We start from the raw sequence: 25,431 nt of genomic DNA on the forward strand, positions 1-25,431 counted from the left end.
GCATTGAAAAGAGATAATTACAGAGTGAAGGCTGCTATGAAAAAAGCTGCATTCCACTCAATACAAAATACCGCAAAGTAAAGTAGGGTAGCTCCTCGAATTACCTTCTTCATCAGCTCCACACAACAGCAAACAGGTCATAATTGATCCGTCGAAATTCACAAAATCAAGCCGAGGTTTAATACGTATGCAACTCTGTGTGAGTAATCAATTCCTTCCTCGCGTATCTGCTGCTGGAATCTGGAATCCTAGTCTAATGGTTGCAGTGATACCAAAAAATCCAGTGACATTTGTAACCTTTGTCTTTCGCAGATCTCTCTCTCTCACTCCGCATTCCTCGCAAGTGTTAAAAAGCTACCAAAATATTTTCCTTACTTACATTTCCAACTCTGCGACATGACTCTGTGTCGTGGTTGGTTCGCACAGCGAACGTAAAATGCAATGTAGTGGGCTGAGAACGCGATCAAGTGACTGAGATTAAGCGTAAAGATCATAAGAAATAGTGAGACTCGGTAGTGTGGCAGACTTCTGACTGATTTCCAGCTTAAGAAGAAAGAGAGCTGGATAAATAAATGATCTTTACTCTCAAGGAAGAATACGAGAGGTTTGTAAAATACGTATGTACTTACTTACTTGGATTGCGTGTCGTGCAATGAGTCAGCCGTGGTGCAAACGCCACGACGACATCGCATCTCTCTCTCTCTCTCTGCCAACTATAGTAGCAAACTGACTTTGGCCAAATCGTGGTTGGTGCATTGTGTGCTGAGATTCTGCAACGCGAGGATCTCATAAAATGAGAATTAGTGTGATTTTGGTCTTCCTCGCAACTCGTCTTCTTCTTCTCTTCGGTCGGTGAGTGAGTGAGTGTTGTGGTTTTGGTGCTGGCCTATCAATGTGCATACTGCACTTTGTACATAAAAGTTGCCCTTGTTTTTCTCCTGGTGCTGAGATGTATCGCACATCTTTACGAGTAATCAAAAGTCTGAGTGTACATAAGTAAACTACGACATTGAGATTTTTTCGTTTGTTTAGCATATGTCAAGAAGAACTTGATAAGAAGGTTTGGACACTGACGAGCCTGAGAGTGCATAGATATCTACATGCATTCTGCACCCAAGAAGAAATTGGGAAATTTGAGACACTTTACGGCATTGTTATTGATCCATAAAAGTTAATGTTGACTCTTCGACTTAATAAGTTTTATTGGCCATGGAATACTTCTAAAGTAATACGAGATTATATAACTCTCTTCCTTTCGCAAATTGCTAATGTGCAACGTGCATCATCACTTTGGTAGAAAATGTCCCTCCCACATCCGGCCACCAGGTATTATATAGCAGCCCAGCATCTGCTCCAGCGTCTCATGGAGTGCACACCACTCGTCACTTGTGATTATGAATAATGGATCAGTTAACCGTTTAAAAAAAATCACTGGAATAGATTCATGGTTCCAGTTCATTAACGGGGAACGTGTTGTTGTTTTCTGATGCAAATTCTGCAACTGATGAGCAGGCCAATATCTAAGCGACTTGTTGTTTACGTTACGAAAAGCGTCATCAGTCATCAGCCAGAGCACTGAACGGAGAGGAGACCTTCACAATAATTAAGATATGAAGCTCAACTTTATTAAGTGGGTTGGAAGAAGGGGATAATTGGCATCAACCACAATTTTTTGGCACTCGTTCGTTGCACTGTGTCTGTTAATAAAGCAAGTCAAACCAATCATACGAGTGCATAAATAAAAATCATAATCATTACGTTGCCCCATCAAGTTGGATGGTGGTGCCATAAAACTACTAAAAATAAATGTGAGTGCATAGTTCAGACACAAAGTTATCCGGGATTGAAATCATCTCACTATTTCACTCAATCTCGTAGAATCCAAGCTTATTTCATTCATTACTTATCGAGCCTTCCTCCGAGTTGGACCAACTTTGAAAACGCAGGATGAAGGAAACTATCTCGTTGCGAGGAGAGAAAAAAAAGAGTAGAAACGCCGAAAATAACTGCTGGGAGTTTGTCCGTGAATAAATAAGGTAAAAATGAAATGCAATCATGAATGGATGACACGGATGGATGATTGTCCTTCACATGAATGGCCAAGTCAGTTGCAGACATGCAGTTGTGTGGTTTGTCATTCAGCACCAGCGGTTGGTATTTTTTGTTGGGTTTTGGACAAAAACAAAAATCTAGTATCTATGAATGTGATTTGAGCCTGTGCCAGGGGAATTTATTGTTGATAAGTTTGTATCTATGTTTTGGCTCCTATTGTTGTCGCACTGTATCGTATACCACATGCCGATTCTGTTAATTGAGAAGGTCCTAAATTCAAACGGCCTTCGTTAATTAATGAAATCCCCTCGGTGAGAGGGACCGAAAACGGTGTGAGGTTTCAATTTCCGCATTTACAGAAAATCTTCTTCTCTCGACTTGGTTTTGACCCAGGTGGTGTCACACACATGGAAACGTGAGACGGCACAAGTCAGTACTTTGCAGAGTTCAGTTTGTTTGTCGTTAATTGGGCAGTAGCAAAAGAGGGTAGAAATAAGAGACAAAATTATTATTGATCCGGTTTGTGCCAAGAAAAATCGGCGCTGTTTAAATAAATCTTTCGCAACTAAAGCTTGGTCAGTGCTCGTGAGTGACACTAACAAAGTGCTCAATAATTCTTATCGTGAACCTAATTGTGAAATAGTTGTTTAATTACTCGCTCGTAAAATGTCAACGTCTGTTGTTGTTGTTTTGTCATCAGTTCAGTTGAGACTTTTTCAACGGTTTTCAGAGAAACTCATCCTTTAAGATCCGACATAAATACGTATAAAATGTTTATAAGTGAGCAGGATTGAAGTCGTGCACGCACGTACGTACAGATCGTCCCCGTAAGAATCATCCCCTTCTTGATACATTTTATTATTTCGTCGTCTCTCTGCTAATCCATTATTTTTCTTGGATTCGGGTTGAGATTGGAGTCGATTTCATGTGACTTATTCTCCTCAGATTCCTTTCCTGAAAGCTACCAAAGACAACAAAGTAACTCTTTTTTTCTTCCCCGACCGTGATGATGCCTGGCTCTCTGGCACATCGTGCTCTCCTAATGTCGGGTTGGATTATTTAACTTTTAATCCAACAAGGAGCTGGTTTGGAAGAAGATATTTCTCCGAATGCTTTGAATTAAACGCCTTTCCATCACTTTGGAAATGCGAATTCTATTTACATTTCCTCCACAATGCTGCATTAGAAATATATTTGCAGTTTGGTGAACCATGTTTCTTTTTGTTGACGTAATACTCCTGTTTCATGCATTCATATATCAGAAGAAATGTAGCATCCATTTTTTCACAATTTTCACAAGGAAGGTCCTTTTTCTTACATAAATTGTTTCGAATATTTGGCAAGTTTAGTGACAAAAGTGAAGTCGAAAACGAACTTGCGTAGCCGGAATGTCTAAGAATTTTCTAAAAATTCCAAAAACACTTTGCCTAAATCTCGGCATCTTGTCGTCCTGTCTGGAGCTAAACGATCATTACTTTTGGATTAGAGAGAATTTCGACTCCAGCCAAACTTGCTTCCTTGTCATCTTGCTCTTCACACTGCTCGGTGAGTGAATGCGGATCGTCATTAGGACCAAAATCGTTATACGTCAAACTGAATTGTTCAGAAAGAGGAGGAAGGATGCAAAATCCACAAAATCTAGCATTGTATGGTTAAGTTTTTTTAGCATAAAAAAGTTGAGGATGACATAATTCCAATAAGGGGAATAATTAACACGAGGAAATTAAGCTATTCGCCCAACGACAACATTATGTGATTCGATATGACAGCGTAATCAAAAGATTTTTCACCCAACAATAATTAAAAGGCAGTCCTTCTGTCATCAATTACATGTCAATTACCAGCCTGAAAATAAATCAGCCAGTCGTGCCGTAATCTTATACCGTTGTTGGACATGACACTTTTCTGAGCTTTGCATCATCCCATTATTTATTGCAACAAAGGAGCGAATGTGAATATGCAAGTACGGTAACTTTTCTGCAATATTGTACTAAATAAATACATATCTGTGCTATTGTACTAGGTAAGTTTAAAGTAAGCACACAAATGATGGCATAACACACAATGTGTGCAGAATATAACCAGAAATCAAGTGCTGCATGCCTTTGATTTATACCAACTTGTTGGGCGTGATTGCTTTTTCATGACTTGGCCGTAATGGAATAATTTACAGAAGAAACAAGTTGAGGTGAATTGATTGTCTTCGAAATGCATCGCAAAGATACTCCGAAAAGTGTGGGTTCTTCTTCTGCTTTCCGCCAATAATACGAGTCAAGTGCCCCAAGCAAATTATCTGCATTTTCATTTCAAATTGCATCTAACTAAGGATAGTAAAAAACATAAACACGGGTTGAGAAAAATTGAATACTTGCGTTGACCTATTGCCTCAAGTATGTAAACCTTAAAAAACATTAATGTGTGTGTACGGGTCATAACTCATAATTGAAATTGATTCTCGCAAAAAATTAATGTTCTTGTGATCATTTTGATAAAATTGATAATTTGAAATCGATTAATCACCTCTCTTTTCTGACTGGGTGGTGATAAGAGAATGAGACAAAGTCACTTTAAATTGGTGTTGGCCGACTTGTTATTATTTATTGTAACAAAAATGCAATATATGTATATGCCAGTTTAGGTGTCCAATTAACACAAATTTCTCAAATTCATTATCTAACCATGTTAACCTGCTATTTTGTAATTTACTCGAAAAATTCTATTCAGAATTTGTGCAAAATTCTGCAAACCTTCGCATGACATCTGGTTAGCTGACACACAATTATAATTAATAAAAACAAAGGATGCATTTTTCAGTTCCGGTTTTTTTACAATCGTTTAAAATCCAACCCTGTACTGTAATTATCTATTCCATTCGATTAAATGTTAACTTTTGCCAACAACTTATTGAGCTCCATGTCACGCCCCAGAAAGATGCTAATAATAATTAAAATTTTGCCATACCACGGGGTTTTCAACCCTATCGCGAGTCCCAATCTCATTATTTTTCAATTTAATTCCGACCCGATGGATGACAGCTTTCTTTCCTTTATGCGTGTTGAATGGTGATCACGTTGGATGGAATATGGCACAAAGATGATGGTGGGATTTTCTGCAACAAACAACAACTTTATTGTTTCAAAGAACAATTTAAATTTTATAGCAAATTATCTTTGGCGATGATGATACATCTGACAAAAGTAAGTAGAGAAAAAAAATCGAGTCCTCATAAATTTTACGACTTGATCTTTACCCAACACAACTTTACAAGCTACCACCAAGAAGACGCACCTTTTTTGTCTTGTACATAGTCCTCCTCCGTGTTACTGTTTTGCTTTTTACTGTGCCACAAAGTCATTCATTCTTGATGGCATACACACTTTTTCCCTTAAAACTTCTTCAACCATTAGTCGCAAAGCAGGAGGTAATACGTTTCGAAGTAAATGCTACTCAGCCAGGACAAAAATCAACTAGCGAACGAGGTAGGCCAAACGGGAGACCGGTCAGCTAATTTTTCATTTCGCAGCAGCACACATCAAGTAAAACCAAGCCTTTGTCTCAATCTGGCATTTTCGTAGCATATCTGCCGAGGTGTCACGTTTGTCATAATGATAAGCTCGAATTCTTGTTAGTCTTAATCTAACACATGTAATAATGTAGCAAAACAAAACAATGCGCAAAGTTCATCCCCATCATTTTACGCCCTTCATATTTATTCATAGGCTTCGGTCTCCTCAGTCAAGAACCGTTAATTGCGCTTCACTCTTTATTTCCATGTCAATGATTATTATTTCATGTAATGGGCAGGTTTCGTTCGCATAAAGTCAGGCGAAAGGCTGGTCTTGAAATTTGTCTAAAATTAAAAATAATGTGGAATGACAGTTGCATGAGGTATTCTTGCGTGTATGGAAATTAAGGATGCACATATACAGATACGTACGTAATGTACGTATGCATGCCTAATAGTGCGAAGGATATTAAGAAGGCTCGGTCAAAGCCGGTGATTTATCAACCAAGTTAAGAAAGCTGGTCGTATTTTCTGCAGTCTTATTGCAACCCTGGATTTAAAACACTATTCATTTGCATAATCTGTTGTACTCGTAATTTTTATGGGATACATACATAAGATAATGGTGAATAAACATGTTTTGTCTACATGCATGCAATCTTCTACACAGCGCAGAAAGACGACGTCGGTCGGTCGGTCGTCAGAGTAGTGTCCTTTTCTTTCAGCTATTGCTAAGTGTTTCTCAGTTTGACAAGCATGTCGCCTCCATTTTAATGTTATCTTATTCAAATTGACGTGAATTAATTTCCAAAGACAACTGTTCCGCAATTACATTGAACGAGTGTCGGATACCAGAAAGTAGGCAAGATTACATGTGATTTATGACTTGGGAGTGAAGCAGAGGCAGAAAACTTGCAAAATCGTTTAGCCCGGATTCTCATTCTTATTTATGAGAAAAGTCTTAGCTGCCGGACTGTTCAAGATGATCGTCCAATGTGGATGATGCCTAATAAAGAATGCGAAATAAATAAGTGAGTGATAACAGAATTAACCACACTCGCGTATTTACTGTAGCATGAAAACGAGAAAAAAAGAGTAACTGAAGCAGGACAACCATGAATGAACAGTTTATAAAACCAGTATAATTCTTCATCTCCATCCAATTCACTCCGAGTTGGATTATACTACACCTCACAATTCGAAGATCATACACATCTAATCCAAACATGTGTCACAACAAATCCATTTTTGCGATTCACATTCGTGTCAAATCAATTATTTTTTGGATATTTGTGGTCCGTCGAGTATAAACGAGGGACATGACAGTGGATTTGTTCCTATTTTTGGCCAAGTTCCACCATTCATGTGTGTATATACACTGCTGCTCGAAACCTATTTGGGCAAGTTGTGGTTTTTTGTTGCGTTTCTAATTGTTCTTTCTCAGCTATTTTTGTTCTTAAGCGTGATGTCGCCTTGTACTGTGCATGGGGAGATCAAAGGCTTTGATGCTGTATTTTTCTAGCCTGAAAGCAGGGAGCTTATAGAATTATCATGTATCTCTGTCCGAAATACTTTCTGTTTAAATCCAACAGATCGATTTCATATGTGTAAGTACATACCGAATTAGGAGTTATTTTCCCAGATTTTCGAAAACCAGAAAAATGAATTGATCAAAATTCTCGAAATGTTAGTATTTACTAGGGATCCACCAAGTACCGGTTTCTCGCAAGCAAAATTTGGTGCAAAAGGGTCGAATAATTCAATGAGATGCATGCAATTACATCCTACGATGCATAGTAAATCCTATGTATCAAGCTCTAACCACACGTTTTTAGCCAAGCGAGCGGGGAAAGAGAGACAGCTCACTTAATTTGCATCAAGTCATTCCATAATCGATTCTGTCTTGGAACAAGAGTAATTACAATTCTCAATATTTACATCCAGTCTGATTTTCCACATTGCAATGCGTATCTACTTATTCACGTGGTTTAGAAATAAGATCTAAATTTGGTTCGAGTGGTAAGTGCAAGAATCGAAATGAAATGTTGCCGGCACGGGGTCATAAATAAAAGCTAATTGAACAATGCACCTGACAAGAAAGAATTTTATGTCGACTTCCCACAGACCGTGCTGCATTCATCTTGCACCAACTAACTAACCCGTCTATTTATTCACTAATAACTCCAACCTGGACACACCACGGGTATTGCACTGATAAAAAAGAATTGTATTATTATTATTATTATTACATTCGAATTTCCACCTGACTCATAACTGCACTTGTGCAATCACTGTCATTCTTCCTGTCGTACACACACACACATTTTACTTTAGCATTCTTTTTTAAGCGATGCTGCACTTCATATTTTTTCACTCAAATCAACATCAATTCCAACAATGAGCATTGTTCGGGCATACATTTGTGTGGGTCTACGGGACGGTTGCTTTGCCACTTTTACTGATGACGATCACAAAATTTTACATTTTCAGGAGAAATAAAATATTTTTTTGTATCGATTACTGTTCAACATATGCATTAAATATGTACCTACATACACACCTACATTAACCACTAGGTAAACAACAAGGCTTTGTGTTTGGTAGGAAATTTTACTGCAAAAAATTAAGATGCCGAGGAGATACTGTCAAAAAGCATGATTGCCAGAATGCTATCTCATCCAACCGTGTACGTGTAAATGATCCAATCAATCCGTCATTATTATGCGAAAAAATTGGCGAATCCTGTTCCACTCCACCCTTGAGAACAGAACAACCGTACACACCAATACGTCGAATGATTTATTTCTTATTAGTCATATTCGCAAACAATCGATGACTAGATAAATATGTTTTATTTGCTCGTGCAGAAAGAAGAACAGGATGATAATACTTAATAACTACTCGATTACGTCTAATGAGGAGTCTCTGAGTAAATTGAGGTGCAAGGCAGGCCTTATTTATCTGGTTTTTCAGATCTAATCGCAAAGTAATAATCGACGGTAATAATACTTGATATCGGACTCTTGCTCGTGTTTTCGCCATGTCGAAACTGCCAATAGTTTGTTTTGTCTAACCAGTAATGGGCTGACTGGACGGCGAAGTATGAAGTCGTAAGGTCAGGTGGCACGCTATATTTTAAAAATGCATAATCACAATATTCCCATTAAACACTACAATTTTGCTCCACTGCGATAAATTTCAGGGCAATAAATCACTAAAAAAGATAGTTTACGTTTTTAAGAAATGTTTTAAAAAGGTATCCAGAGACTAGACATGTAACGGGTCTTTGTCTTCTTAAGTACGGATATTCGTCATCTCTACGTGTATAAAAAATGACCCGCTTTTGTTTACCTTGTGCCTGACATTACGTATGACGAACGAATGTTTGCAATGGTGACTGAGTAATTTCAGCCTCATTATTATTCTGCGGAAGCTGTTTAATTCAAAACGCATCTGTGTTTGATTTTAGTCTGCCTGCCTCGTTCATTTTTCGATATTATACATGCGAACATGAATAAATGGATATTATGTTTAAAATGAGAACCCGGAATCGGCCTGAGGTTGCATGGACTTTCTGTTAAATAAATTCATGCTAAATTTGGCTCCAACCATACTAACCACTTCAATTTAAAAGTAAACTGCCAACCTGCCTACCGGATGACTCTACTATTTCCAAATATGATTTATGAATCAACATGAAAAAATGAACGTTAGTTAGCCATCTCAAAATTGCAATGTTTACTTAGGCACCAGCACCAGCAGCAGGAGCAGAAAAACGGCATGAGAAGCGTTCGGTGTGGGATACATTGAATCATTCATCTTTTGGAGGATACTACGAGTAGGAGTGTAAAACTTTGACATGTTCTCGGTGTTCTTGGTAAAACTTGCCGTTTTTTGCGACATTTTTCTAAAATCAACTGCAATTTGTCGTGAATACATTTAGTATTCTGTGAATGTGTCATTCATTGCGATATAAAAATCGCACTAGCAGCAACAACTGTCGAGCGAGTGTGACAAGTGACAAGTGGAGTGAAAAGATAAACCCTACGAGTAATTCATCATTATATGTATTTACGAGTTTGATGTCTTGTTTTCTTCCAGTTGGACAACATCCAGGCCTGTCTCGTCTTCCTGACAAATTTGGGCGTGTCACTCGAGGGGATTAATTCCCATGATATTCGGGACGGTCACCTCAAGTCGATCCTCTCCTTATTCTTCCAACTCTCGAGGTTCAAGCAGCAACAAAAGCAACAGGATCGAGACCGACATAATCTGCAACGGCACAACGGAGACTTTAATAACGCTTCTTCTTCTTCCATGATGCAGGCATCGGGTATTAGAAATCCGTCCAGCGTTGCCAAAGATGTGTCCAAGTAAGTCCTCAATTTCATATATCTTTTATATTTTTATGTACGAATAAAAAAAAAGTACGTTATTCATTGTGAGATTTCGGAACGATAAGATGAGACGGATTGTGAGACGAGACGTAAACATTGTTATGAAAATAGTAAGCTTCGAGTTGAAGAACCTTCGAGGTCGACATCTCACACGGAAAGTGAAACCAACGCAAGGGGAGAACAGATCGGACAGCTTAGCTTCCACCCTCGAGATGTCCTTCGCATCTCGAGGGTGGATTTCGAATTCAAAAACCAACTTCAACTCCACTTTGCTCCTTAGTTCAGCAACTGGTTCTCCTTTGTGTATTGTGGCGTTGAGAAGTTTCTCAACTTGTCAACTTGTGAGCGTTTCCTTCTCCCAAGTTTCTTCACATTTGTGCCTTGGTCATCTTATTCAGCAAAATATCTCATTTCGAATTAACTCCACTTAATAGAATAATCCATTTTTCATCATCTTTTCAAGTTTATTATCAAAATCTTCCCTCGAGAATAGAGTCGCGTACCGCATTCATCATTATTATTAGCTGCCACATCGAACCTAAGCAGACAGGACGACGTAGGGGAGACGAAACATAATATGGTTTATGTAAGTGGTATACGGCGAAACGGGTGCAATTCAACCTGAAGTAGATTTACTTGGAGGGACAAGATTACGGAGTGCTAGGTTCGTTCGATTGTCAGTTTATTTTATGTTTGTTTTATGGCGAGAGAATTCCCAGTGGTCCAGCGTCCTCTTTCCAAAATCCCCCAGCAAATCTACCCTGCACAGCGATACGAAATGACCACTAGGAACGAATCCGAGCTGCTGATGATGACGAAATATATTTGCTGTACGAACTGAATACGACTGACTGACTACGCAATCACTTTTCTTCTTCCTTTCTCCCTTTTGACTCGTCCCATTGTTGCGCTGGAATAAAGTGGTGGCCTTCTTCTTCTATGATCCCACACGCCAAGGAAAAAAACTACAACTTTTACATTACGGGGATTTTCAAGGATTCAATAAATGAAAAATACAACGTGGATTTCCTTCCTGTTCTTTTTCCAGCCCTAATTTTTTCAGATTGGATTGGATCCTTAAACTTCTGCAAGTTCTGATCTTCTCCTCCTCTTTTTCCGGAAACTTGCAATGCATTCTGCACATTTACATCATTTCCGGATTGGGAAGAAAGTGCAGCAGCAAATAATGCCGAGTGCAGCAGAATGGTGACCGTGAGATGCTGATGGTCCTCGTATATAAATTACGAGTCGAGATAGATGCACAAAGAAATCAATGCATTTTAGATGAGTCAGATAATTTAAGAATGCCGAACAATTGGTCCGCCGCTCCTCTCGAAAAGAATGCCTGGAAAAGAAAAAGAGGACAAGGAAGAATCCGAGAATTGAGTTTCTTTCCGAAACAATTCTTCCACGAGAACAATGAAACCCAACAACAAACGTGTAGAAAGAACTTAAGTTTTTCCATTCTTTTTTCCATCCTGAACTTGAATTACTCTTTCTGTCGTCTCCAAGTTCCATGTGACTTTGAAAGAACGTAGATGTTCGCACTTGACTCGTAAATCTTATTTTCTTCATTTCCGGTCGCTGACTTTCTCATTCGGAATAGCTCAAGTTTGATTAAACAAAAGAACATGCGTTCGTGTTCTTTTATCCTCCAGGGATACACACACAGGACCAAATTAAAGTGGAACAAAAGGGAAAAAGTAAAAGTTATGCCCAAAAGGAGAAAAGCAAAAGACCACGTTTTCCTTACCATTTAAATCCCGCCTAAACAAAGATTCACGCCGTTTACACTAATTACATATTAATAACAACAAAACGTAGCTTGTTTTCATGTCGATAGTCATGTTTTCACGCGGTTTATAGATTTTCATGAATGAATGAATATCGATGAATTAAATATTTATGTCCAGTTCATGACAGATTTAAGACGAAATAATAATAATCCGCCCCAGTTGTAAATCTTACAAGTCTTACCACTCTTCTTAAGTTCTTAATCTGTGCAGACATTATTTATTGTGTGCGCGATAACACAGCTCAGAAATTGTTATTACACATCAAACATTTGTTTAGTTTGTATCAGATATAAACACTCAAGTTTCAAAGAGAAGTTGTGGATCGTGAGAGATTTTCGAAGGGGAATAAATGTGCTCTTCTTTCGAAGAATGGGGATACATACACGAAATAAGGCCATAAGTGTGACTGTATGTATGTGGTATCCATCCATCCATTATTACGTCCATTACATCATTCATTGAATAGTCATCTCAGGCGGGGATTGGACAACTCATATGCACCACATTCGTACATATGTGCACAATTGCTGCCTCGGCCACAAATGGTAAAGTAGTCTAACCTCAGGATGGACCGTGTAACATGAGGTCGAGGGAGAGTGTCAGACCAAAATGTGATGCGATGCTTTCCAGAAACGATCACCCTCACTCTCGATAATACCAAAGCAACTCTGGCAAAGTAGTAAAGTCCATATTAAGTGCATACGTAAGGACACCACGCACGCATACGGTAGACGACTCCATTCTACGCTCTCCAAAAGGTCCAGTCCTTTAAATACAAGTGTAAATGCCACATTAATCTCTGAGCTGCTACTTTTACCCACGCCACACAAGTATTTACCTTTGGCAGGGTCTTAATCTTGGAAAGCTGAGGTTTTCCAGTGTGAACAAGCAACACGTCGTGTCAAGTTGACCAACATTTTTTTTGGTAATAAGAAGTGATAACAGTATTCCTGCTCCTGTTTAGTTTTGTGGTTAGTTGAGACTGAGTTCATTCTGGGGAAACTGTGACAAGACCGAGAGAAATTATAATTTTTGGTGAAATTACCAAAAGTGACGTGAATGTGAAACTTGACCCTTAAAAGAAAGGTGTAATTTCGGATTAGATACCAATTTCACTGGATTTTTTTTCCTCTGCCCTTTTCAGATTGCCCTCCTCCTCCTTCGGGCTAAAACCCCACCAAACGACGAGTATACCTTTGCCCTCCTCCCATGGACAATCATCCTCCCCCTACGCCCCACCACCACAGCAACCACACTCATCAAACGCTCCTGCCACCTCTTCTGCCCTCTCGAACGGGAAGAAACCTTCCGGAGGGGAAAAGGGGAAAGCTGTTCCTCTAACCGTTCAACATCATCACATCTACTCAAACCCGGCAGGTACGTACAATCTAAAAATTCAGTTTTATTTTGCTCAACTTGTCACAAAGTGACAAGCACCCACACACTTCCGGCAACTGCTTCTCTCTGGTAAAACAACAACTCAGAAATTTTAATCATTTTAATTGGACTAGTCCAAAATGTATGCCAGTCAGTGACATGACATGATCCTATACAATCTCAATCTCTAAAACAAACTTGGTTGGATATGTGATGACTCATTTGTTAGCTTCTCTCTCTCTCAAGATTGATTTTTGCCAGCAGTGTCAAATATCTTTTTGTAAAGTCACTGATATAAAGAAATCTTATCGTCGTGGTGTCACTCCACTTGTGAAATGGTTATATCTTCATCCGTCTTCCATAACCTAAATGTATGCATCCACACATCTTGTTCCTATGCCCTCCTCCACGAAATCTGCACTTTTTGGGCTCACATTGGAATCTCCAGTTTACTTTGGTATGTTTTATTTAAACCCAAAAAACTGAAACCGTACCCGGAGTTTGTCTTGTACAACACTTGACTTGAAGGAATGCATTTCATTTGTACATTTAGACAACCACAAGTAGTTAATCTCCCCGGTTTTACTGACTCGGAAAAATAAAAGTTGCAATTAGCAGAGTGTGCATTTCGTATGTACAGAATATATTTACTTGCACTGCATTTGTGGCCCTTTTTTCAAACAACTCTGCTGACTATGAGTGCTTGTAAACGCACTGTTTGGTGGATTGGATTGGGTATCGGTTTTCACTACTTCACTACTTTTACGACGAGAAACAGTTCAAGTCAGAGACAAAATTTCAATTCATCCAGTCAGTCGGTTGGTGTTTGGTTGGTGGCGTGATTGTAAAAATCAGGCCCAATCCATAACGTTATTTTTAGTCAATTATTATTTAATGGCACATTTAAAATTACGATTATTACCGAGACAATAATACATCAGGTTAAGTGCTCAGAGATAATTTTGTGGTTCACTGGAACTGCTTTCGAAATGAGTTTCAGAGTAGTTTATTAATGGAAATATCGGATATTTCCGTATTTAATGTGACCTCCCACCTGCCAAGAAGAGTGTGTGAAAACTGCGTGTCCCGTCATTATTATTATTGCATAGGCACAAAAGTGTTAGAGAGCGTCGGTTCCATGAAAAAAAGTCGGGGTCCCGTATTTTTTATGCATATGGCGTGTGAGTGAGAAAAAGATGTGTATAATTTATGTTTTGGTTTGTGATGCCTTCCCGATTGAATAAATGTTTGGTCTCGAAATGGCTTCTCTCAACGGATGAATTATTGATGATAAAAGTGTGGAGTGAGTGAATAATACCGACGGACGAAGAACAGCAGCAGCCTCAGGTAATTTCAGCCAAGAAAATGTTAAGATTTATAAACAATGCACTTATTCCTCTCTGTCTGACAAGGGACACTCACGACCTGTCGTTTGAGTCCAGGGTACCCACTATGTTTTTTAGAATCTACTAGGACCCCAGATGAAGGATTCATTCATATTTCCGTGTAAAACTCATATTTGGCGCAGTGTCTGTCACTCTCCTCTCATTCATCATCACGCAGTTTGAGAGATGCACATTATTATTAGCGTGCTTGTCGGTAGTGGGCTGCATATTTACTTCTAAAGAGTAGTTTGCCACTTATGATAATTGCTGTCTTACACGAAGCCACGTTTGCCTCCATGAAAGGAAATATTGGGATGACCACGAACCAGTAAATGCAGGTTAATTGAGGAGCATCATAAAATAAATCAATTTCTCTTTCCCGTGATTGAATTCAATTGACTCCATCCCGTTTAATTCTTCGACAAGGCACACACACCGGTGTGGAAGAATTAAAAGGAGAACAACGGCACAAAATAGCGCCGACTTTCCCAATATTCCTCCATGGTGTAGACTTTTTCATTATAAAAAGCTCTCTGTCACGCCCGGTAGGATTTATCAAATCTACGTACCTCCGACCACGTCCTCCTCTCATTCACCAGGCACGCACAGCATAACAAACTAATGAACTCAACCGCTTGTGCTCTCTTTTTAAAAGAGGAACAATACATACGAATAATCCACTCGTAACATTATGTTGGTGGTTGTACGCGTGTGTGTTTTTAAGGGTCTGACAATGTCTCTACTAAACTTTTGTCAATCAAGAGAGGACAATCTTAAATTTTTTTAAATCACTTTTTTAACCATATTTTCCCAGATTTTAACTACCATATCCAAAACCTTAACAAACATCAACCATGTTCTCATCAACAACAATTTGATTTTACACACATGCGAGCACGCACACCTAAAAGTTACTTGAACGTACTTCTTGTTGTGGTCGCTTTCATTTGTTACAAGCAATTTTCCATCCACAATTTTTTCCTCTTTCGCCTTCCACCTCGACAATAATGTAGAAAGTGGCGGATTATTAGTGCATAGAGGAAAATATTTCATGTAGGTGTAGGTGCATTATAAAGTTTCTGTAGTTCACTTGCTTGCTTGCATGAGTTGGCGTTGACATTTGGCTTCGTTTTCATGATTGGACACATAGGGTTGGATCCGACACGCGATGATTTCTTAGGCGATATGTTTATAAGGAGATTGAGTAGACGAAGGGGTTGTGATGTTGGTCGTGTTACAAGCTAAGACTAATTTGATCAACACAACCTTTAATGCCAAACTCGATCCGCCTTGTTTCTCGTCGAGGCTACAACATGTCGACTTGTATGAAGTGCCTTGTATGAAGGTACGAATTGAAAGAATTTCTAAATAACTGACAAGATTTATGATGCCGATGTCTGTCAAGTGTTGCATGAAAGTTATTCTCTTCTCTCTGGACTCGGGCATTCTACATTTTAAAATGTTTGTAATAAACCATATTCAACCCACGACGTATGCAGCTTATGTAAACGGATCATAAATTGCGTAATCGTAATCATGATGATTTTTGATACCATGGCGAACGAAAGATTTCAATTTATCACACTCTACAATTAGTTTTGGGTTCTGAAATGTGTACAAATTGGGACGAGAGTGTTCCCATTTGTTGATTGACAAAATGAGTTCATTCTTGCTTTCAGAATTTGATTAAAAGTTGAAAATAGTGTCCGGCATAAGCAAGTGGACGGACACAAGCGTTGAGTTGTGCTGTCTGGTTTGATGATAATTGAAATGGACATTTCCAAAGAGGGTTTTAGGAGTAAATATCAGTGGAAATTATTAAATAGAGTGACCAGCAATATCTGTATTGCCGACTTTCACTTAAACATCTTCATTTGCATATTCCAGTTTTCATTTTATGAACAATTTTAGAATAGACTTTCATAATTCTGCTTAATTTAGTAGTTGGACTAGAATATTCCGACATCCATTTTGCCATACCAGAAAGAGCAATTAAACAGCGGAAGAGCAATGACGCTGTGCATTTAGCATGAAGGTTTTTACTTTGTCTCACTCGAGCAGTAAAATATGACGAAATGGCAAAGTCATCATAATAAGCTGGGGAAAAGCAGCTGGTCTTCTGTTCCCCTCGCACAATAAATATGTGCTCCCCAATTATTGCTACTTTCGGTGGAGGAGTAAATTTGGAACCTCGTCGGCGTCCTTCCTTTTTTCTCTCGCTTTTCATACTTCATCAATTCAATCCCTGGCAAACCCTCGGAATCGAGTTGAATATATGAACAGCGCACATTTTATAATAAATACTACGAATTTAGAACATCTCGGGTTCACCTGGTCTCACTCTGATGAATGGCGAATCGTCAATTTTTTTGCCCCATAAAGTCACAACTATGTAGGTCCTAAACATGGAAACATTGTAAGCAAAATATGAACCTGAAATATTCAGAGATTGGGTGATGTCCACCCGCATTAAGAATTTGTGAGGTACGCACATCCAAAATATGTATGAAGTAATAAAACACGAAATATCTGCTTTGACAAGATGGGATAAACAAGGAGAAAATAAAATTTGCATGCTGCCACCTTCGACCAAGCTATTCTTATCCATCCAGTCGGCTAAATTAAACACGAACAAAGTCGTAATAACGCTCAAAAACTTTTCACATTGTGTCACCCTCCCGAAAGTGAGGAAAACGTGTCGGAAAATGAAAATACCACTTTCACCTGCAGCGAATTATTTAGTAAACAATAGAAAACAGTGTCATTGTCAATGTCGCCTTTAAGAAGAAGGACCGGCTGCCTCTTAGCACCAAACTTTCACCCCATCACTACTACTCCCAACCAGAGACAAGTTCTTTGAAGTCTTGGTGTCGAGATCCCTGGTCGTTGTTGTCATAATTAGTGCAGTATAAAGTATGTCCGGCTAATTTCAGGCGCAAGTGGTGTCGCATGGCTGGTGACAATTCATATCTCCCCCACCAAACAAACAACAGCTCCCTTTCCGTCATCCACTTTTAATTTCATTCAGAGCGAGATTACACACAAGTTTGTCCTCTCACACAGCGTCTTGTTTTGTCATTTGAGGAAACGACTGACTTTGCTTTCGTCGTCGCAAAGCTGAATAAGCGTAATTTGCTCGTTACACAAAGAAGCCCAATTTGTGTCTGACTTGTTGAGGACGACTTTATATTTTCTCATCAAATATTATGATCTGCCACCGACACATTTTTGAATACATATCTCTCTTCTCTTGGTGAGTGCTAAATAAAAAGTTGAAATTATTTGTGCGAAGGCTGACAGAAATGCTGATGCCAAGGTTTCAAAGGGAAAACGAGGCTGATGGAAATGAGTCGTACGTAGTTGAGAAAATGTATAAACATAAAAGCGAGACAGGAAATGGAATGTCGCAAAGACTGCTAATGAGAACGGATTGTTGTTGCTTGGTCGTGGACGCTGTCATTCTTAGTGGCACTTTGCAGTAAAAGGTGGTCCTTTCCCTCGTGTCGTTGTGTGGTGGCCATATATTAGAGAAGGCTAATTCCCTTCGTTCTCCTCGTTGTCACGTTTCTGCAAAAGGTTTAATCTAATTTGCTAACCTAACCCTGCGCTGATTTCATCCATTCAGTTCAGTTCAGTCAGTCTCTCGAGGGTAAACAGAACAACTGGACAGTTATAGATTTTAAAGCTTTTTCCTCCACCGCACAATCACCGCTTCATCACCAGTTTTAGGATTATGTAAGAGGATTACGTTTCACCAGCAGCAGTGTGCATACGCATATGTACGTTCATACAGATAGCATCTCGTTCCATGTACCTGTAGTTGTTCGCTGGTAGATAAACTCGACTATTTATTACAATAAATATACGAATTTTGAGTAATAAAATTTTCAAAAATTTCGCCATTTTTAATTTTTTCCGTTAAATAAAAATTTTATAACCAGGAATGCAATTAACTGTAATAAGTACTTATCTCATTAATGCGACTAACTTTTTAATTTTCACCATCAATCGAATCCATAATACGCACATAAGATGAAAACATAATAATTTTATTCCCCAAAAAATGCTTACAGCATTTTCCCCATTAAGACCGTGTTGTTAATTTGAGATAAGAAACCTGTCATCGAATACAGAAAGTCGTAAAAGTTTCAAGAACAAAATATGACAATTTTCCCAAAGATTTTCCCTATTCTTCTCCTTCTTATCAGTTTTTTTATGTATACGCTACGCACATGTTCAGAAATATATGCAAGGTATAATGACCAAGGAAAACTTTGCGTATAAATATTTTTCATTAGTTCAACAATTTCGGTGGGGTTGTGGTTGTGGTGGTTTGCTAGAAATTTAGCATTTTTATTTTCCCTCCGCTAAATACAATCCCCCGAGAGGCGAGGAAGCGCCTGACTTTGGTAATTTAAAATGTAAATAAATGCATGAAATTGTAAACTTTCCACGAAACGGGTCTACACAATCACGCATAATTACTCCTCCGTCCCAACTTTCACTTCACCTCTCCTCACAAACACGGCGAATTTAATGCGGTGCGTGTACGCCAAGTAAAGTTTACTCCAAAATCGAAACTCTAACCACACGGTCGTCAGCTTTTCACAGAATTGTCTTTATCGTTCGAAATAATCTCGACAATTGCCCCGAATAGAATTGTTTCAATTTTCCATGAATAAGTAGCTGACCTTTATCTATAGAATTAAGGTTCGAACGATTGACTCTAAAAATCAAGGATGCACACACAATGTTGATAAGAACATTATTGTTATCATCCTCATCCACCCTTCCTTCCCTTTTTCTCCTCGAGTCACCACTTTACTTACCGTCCGTGCACAATCTCGTACATCTCGTCGTGAGTGGATTTTATAAAGTCGCAGAGTCTCAAAGTTTACCACACCAACAAGCATCGCATCTCGTCATGATGGTTGGTTCCAACTGCTACTTATGTATATCGACCCAACGCAACCCCAAAACATATGAAGAACATCACATGCACAGCGTCCCTCTCTGCTCCCAACGAACGAGGAGTTGGAAATGTTTAAAAGTTTGTAGGAAAAACGACCCAATTTTATATTTATGGGGAGATGACTTGCTTCAGAAGCATATAGTGCGAAGATGAGGAGGAGAGTGTAATAATGCGTCCCAAAGGAGCGATACGAGTGCATATCTGAATTCCAAACTTGCTTTTGGTGGGGGTGGCATTGTCTCTCGTGTTACCGTATTTTCTCAATTTATTTCCCTTACTAAAACTGCCAAGCGAGATATTTAACTCCATATGGGAACTTATGAATGGAAACAAAACATCACTGATTTCCTTCCCGACCTTGGTCTGATAATGTAATGCAGTCAGCCAACCAACTCTCCAGTTTTCATCACGGTAATTAAGACCGGCTCGGAGGGCTAGGTCATCTCAACTCGTGGTTTCAGTTATCTACTTTGTTCCTCAGAGGAGGAGCGATCCAGCTCCGGTGTCGCGGTGCACCGGACGGGTTTCAGATTAGAGGTTAAAATAATAGATTCCATGCAATGCAATGAGGAATATTTAGGCGGGGGGATGCCGAAGGGAAGCATTCTCATTTTCGCATTAGACAGAAGGCGGAGAGGGAGAGAGAAAGGGGATGAATTTTCGAGTTTCACTGAAGGTGATATGGCCAAGCAGAGAGAGATGCAGATGCTGCTTTCCTTCCGTTGTGGTTATCATCATGTAGAGTTTGCATGGTTCGTTCCGTTGCTTGTGGAGTGAAGTGAGAGGATCCGAGATTAAATGCAACTTATCCGTACACCTCACACCACGGCACTTTCACTTCACGGCAATCTGTGCTCAGCTTTCTCTATTGGGAGTGATAGAATTACTTTGCACTTACGGCGGAGAGATGAGTGGATGGATGGATGGATGGACGAGCTGCATGATGTGATTGAATACTCGAGTTGAGAGTATCACGACCAGACCACCGGGAAGGCTTTGTCTTTTGTCGAGGTTACATTTCCAACGATGCAATGAACACGCAGCAACAGGAGTTGCAAATCTATATATCGCATATTCGAATATAGATAAGCAAGAATTTAGAGTGTAAAATGGAATTTGTCCAGAAACTGAAAATTTTAGGGATTGAGTTACCCTACAAATCAAGCGTGATGTCTTCCAGAATCAAAAAGGGCTAAACCTAAAAGGTGTGCCTACACATTCTAGAAACTCTCAGCTACAAATCAACTTGAGCCCGAGCATTGCCATTATTTTCTTTGCTTGTGACAATCTTAAACTCCAACCAAGGCCAGTTTTACACCAGTCTCATCTCAGCCAACTAAACCCGTCATCCGCATAATTTAAGAGAGACATGAGACAGGCCGAGGAGCTGCTAAATTTGGCTCGTATGTTCCACCAGCAGCCCTCCAGGCCAAATTAAAGTCTGTTCATTTGCTTTGCTGGTTAATTGAAATCCTGGTGAAGTTGAATGAAATCGGTGTCTTTGATCAAGACGGGGCTTTCGCATTGATTCCATTCTTCCGACCCAGCTGTTTGAACAGGAAGAATGTCGTCTCACTGGGAACAAAGGTCCATCCAGACTACTAATATCGGATGAATATTATCCTGCCTCCGTCGTCCGTGCTGGTTGGTTTGGCCACCCTTCAATTCATCCCCACTCGACAAATTACCTTGCTTATTTGAATATTTCTCATTAACAGCATCATTTCTCAACGCATTTCTTCCCAGTCTTATTTGCAATCAAACAATTAAACTTGTATAAAATGGGACAAGGAGAGAGCAATTTGTTTCGAGCTGCTTAATTGACTACAATCCCTGCCTTATTCTAACTTGGCTTCATCATCATCATCATTTTGTAATGTGATACGTACACAAGTCTAATAAGTGGCAATACAATCTGTGACAAGTATGTACTTGGATAGGATTGCGATATGAATTTTCATGCAAATGAATCACAAAAGATTAACCAAGAGATTAGTGAAAAGAACCCTTTGTTCCTCGGCAATGGCTTCACAATTCTCTCTCGAGTTTAAAATTAAACTAAACGACGATTCGAGCAGCAGGGTTACATAGTCTTGCTCTTGACAGAATCGTCGAGTAATGGTGCGTCGTCGTTGGTCTGAATCCGCATCCGAGGTGCATTCATGCCGTGGGGTCGTCTCTCTCGAACAGCGGGCGAAAGTTGTCCCAATACAAATTGTACGTACGTAAATGCAGTAGCGAAGTAAAACACAACCAGTAGAAAATGACGTCTTTTAAGCCAAGCGATGTCCTCATTTTTATCGCACTCCGAACACCATATGGAGTTCTGAAGGGATGTGCAATTAGGGATTGTTTTGTTGTTAATGTAACAAAGCCACACATTTAGACTGCCACTAAATAAGTAAGTATGGATGGATGTCCTTACTTTGTCATCATCTCAATTTTTTACCCGACTCGGTATTTTTATAATTTTGGCATTAATAACGTCGCATGTTGAACTGTTTGTGTCACATGGTGTGACATGACGTGAATGAAGCCATACGGTAATAATATGGATACTCTTCCTCCCTGCTTGTTGGATACGTACAAGTCGACTATTTTTTAAGTAAGAAAAAACGCCTGGATCAATGTCGGTGCAGGGATCACGCTCAACCATTTCGTGTATTGGAGACAATAAGGCTGAGGAAATCATTATGCACTTTTGCTCCGCGACCTCGTCGTGAATACTCCCCACGCATAAGTGCGTACCCCAACAGAATGCAGGAGGGAACGCATGCCGCATTGTATTATTGCACATGCATGCGGACGCATGGCAGAGGATACCCGGGTAGTAGTAAGTGCATAAAAGCAGTAAAATGCGTTGGTGAAGGAAAGTGTAGCACCGGTTTTGGTTGATAAAAGTGTTCAACTCTCCCGTTTCCTAGCTCACTCTCCGCTCGATTGCTTTCCAGTTCGTTTGGGGTATTTATTTAAGAGGAGCAGATTGTGAAGAGCCGTCTCAAACGGTACACAATACGTTACCTTGTCCTTATTGCAGTCCTCGTCGTCGTATTAATAGTCGTCTTGGAAGAACCCCTTCAAATTTGTTGGGGTTTTCATTTTCACGTTCGTCGCCATATGTGTAAGTGTTGAGAGTGTTTGTGTAACAACGTATTTACTTGTTGACAATTGTGTTCAATCGGTTTTGACATTCTGTCCGAGTGAGATATTCGCATTAGGCAGCGACCAGTCCGGATTTGAGCTGAGGTGTCGTAATAACTTTACAATATAGATTATTTCCAAAATTCCTGTCGTATTGGCATTGACTTTGGTAGACTGACACGTGTTCCGCATTTCGAACGAAGAAGGCAAAATCAGTGGGGGTGACCCTGTCGTGGGTCATGTTTATTATGGGTTTGGAATGGCTCGGCAGCTGAACTATTCAATCATTCTGGAATTTTTGAAAATCCCAAGTAGTTTTCCCATTCTTCGAAATATTTCCGTACATAGTTAATCGGTACGTGGATTTCCTCAGATTTCCTCGACCAGATTCCGTCCGACTTGCATTATTGCGTGTGTCTCAGCACTAAACTTTTTTCCCTTGATGTAATAAATATCTAATGTGATTTTCCAAAAAGTGCACTCTGACCTTAGCTCCAGTTCTTCGCCTGACAGTTTCTACCAGTTCCTTTATTGTGAGTTGTCAATCAACCTGAATTCTTTCTCCGCGTGTACTTATTTCACATTTATTTCCAGGCTTTACAATAAAATAATAATGCACTTGCACTTTCCTCCTCTTTCTTGATCGATGCACTGACATGTGAGATGCAATGTTTCCTAAAATATCGGGTTCTTAGAGTGAATCATACTGTCAATTGCGCCTTCAATAATATTCTTCCCCATACAATATTGCACTTCTGTGATGGATTGGATTTTATAACTTGTGATTTTTATTATTTATACCGTTAGTTCGCTCCCTACAGATTTTTGTCTGAAATTCCATCGCCTTCAATCCGCCATCGATCAGGAGTAGGACGAAATAGAAAGATTTGTAGATTTTAGGGAGACCTGTGAAGCTAGGTGGGTAGATACCTTCCTCCTCTGAGGCTGCATCTTGAAGATCTTGCCCTCAATCATTTGTCAATGTTGACGTTCATCTCGTCCCCTCTCGCCGCACTGGGATGATTGGGTGAGATGATAATATAACACAAGTAATGGCTCCGGCTTTCATTCCATTTCCACAATTTGGATGATCAGGTCATGTCGGGATAAAAAGAACAATCCATTACACATTTTCCGAGGTTTTCGTCAATGAAAAATACTAATGTATAGCACAACAATAAATAATAAGGCTAATCCGCCCTTCTTGTAAAAAAAAATCCTTGAAGTACCACTTCTACCAAGAAGTAATCATTCATTAAATATCGATTAATTAGCCAATGCGATTAAAAAACGATAAATGGATATTATTGTCTCTCGCGTTTGATTTACTGCGGATTGCGAAACGTCTGTCTGCAGGGAATGGATGGTCAATTATGCAAATGAGAATGTATTGTGACGTGGGTGGTTTTCAATTTGGTGTTTGAGAAGATAATAAATACTTTAGGATACATATGCATACGTATAATATCCAGTGATAATTACTATTTATGGGGTTGGTGTGGATGATAACATCACGTAGTTTGCCCGTATATTTAATGTACTCGCATATCTCATGCATTAATCTGTTGCATTTCTTGCTGTCTTTGACCTTACAAAAATTCAACTACTTTGTACTTAGCAAAGCCACCTCCACTTCTGGATCCTTGCCTTCGTATGACATAAAGTGCATCATTCTTGGTGAGAAATTCAGCCCAAATTGAATTAGGAGTGAATATAGTACACGTTTTTCGAGCACTACAAAGTCCACGAAGGAGGAAATGTGATTACGCCATTCGATTTTTAATTCAATTCCAACCATCCTCAGAGTAGTCAAAGCGGATTGCGATTCTGTTCTTTGACGGAGCAAGTTGTATATCCGTGGCGCCGTGGTAATTCCATTTTCTCCTCCGGACAACGACAAGTCAAGCCAATCTATGAGCACGAGATAAGTATTTGGTCCTCGCCAAGAAAGATTTTGTCGTCGTCCAAAGTGGTGAATTTAAGTGGATGACAGCAAGCATGAAATATGGATCCTTGTCTAACTCAATTTCTTTGAACTTGCTGAGAGAAAGTCCGCCTTTCCTCCTCGTCTTCTGCCAGTTGTCAGTCAAGTCAGCCAAATACTTTCGGATCGCTAGGCAGCAGACCTAAAGGCGGAAGCTGGTGAGAGAGAAAGCTGCGGAACGGAACTAGTCGAACGTTACTCGCGTATTTACCAAAGTCAATGCCAGCCAGCCAACACGGTATTTCATTGTGTAAAAAGATTTCGTGAATTATTATTACGAGTAGAAAATCACCGAAACTCAAAAATTGAACGTGCGTGAGAAGAACTTAATTCGCCGCCTGCAACTTGGCAGATAAAAAAACCAAGCAGAATTTATGAACCGAGTTCTGGCCGGATATGATGAGATGAGAATGAATGAATCCAGTTTCAATTTAAAGTATCGGCTTCTTGAAGATTGTTGAGGAGGCGGCGGAGAGAGAAAGGAGGGGGAGATATGTTTTGCATGCGACTTTTCACCGGAAACTCCGCACCGGGGTCCAACGCCAACAACAAGAGTGGTTCCAACCGGAACGGAAGTAAACCGATTCGAAGTGAGAGTTGGGAAGAAACTTGGGGTATGTTCAACTTATAATTGTGCTTGTAAAATTTCCAGACTTTTTCTCAAATTGTGCACATACGTACGTACTTGTAAGCTCAATGACGATAAAAAGGCTCCGGTCAGTCGGAATTTTTGCGCAGTGCTAAAAACGAATGCATACATATTTCCCTAAATCTACTTGCAGTACTAAAGTGTCATGTATTTCTTTCCACTTTTCCCTCGGA

General features: G+C 39.5%; 1 protein-coding gene across 12 annotated transcripts in view; it reads left to right on the forward strand.

Annotated features, from left to right (window-relative positions):
• Positions 1–25,431, forward strand: part of LOC110843569 (protein sickie) — a 163,378-nt gene that overhangs the window by 53,319 nt on the left and 84,628 nt on the right. For 9 of the 12 annotated variants that reach the window (XM_035848225.1, XM_035848229.1, XM_022089536.2 and 6 more), the window contains 2 exons: positions 9,659–9,930; positions 12,895–13,127. In XM_035848225.1, the coding sequence (XP_035704118.1) occupies positions 9,659–9,930; positions 12,895–13,127 (505 nt within the window). Of the gene's footprint in view, positions 1–888; positions 2,037–9,658; positions 9,931–12,894; positions 13,128–24,904; positions 25,224–25,431 lie in introns of those variants that run through there. The other 3 variants (XM_035848226.1, XM_035848227.1, XM_035848228.1) reach the window with 3 other exon arrangements.

Source organism: Folsomia candida, unplaced genomic scaffold, assembly GCF_002217175.1.
Source record: "Folsomia candida strain VU population unplaced genomic scaffold, ASM221717v1 Fcan01_Sc002, whole genome shotgun sequence".
NCBI lineage: Eukaryota > Metazoa > Arthropoda > Collembola > Entomobryomorpha > Isotomidae > Folsomia > Folsomia candida.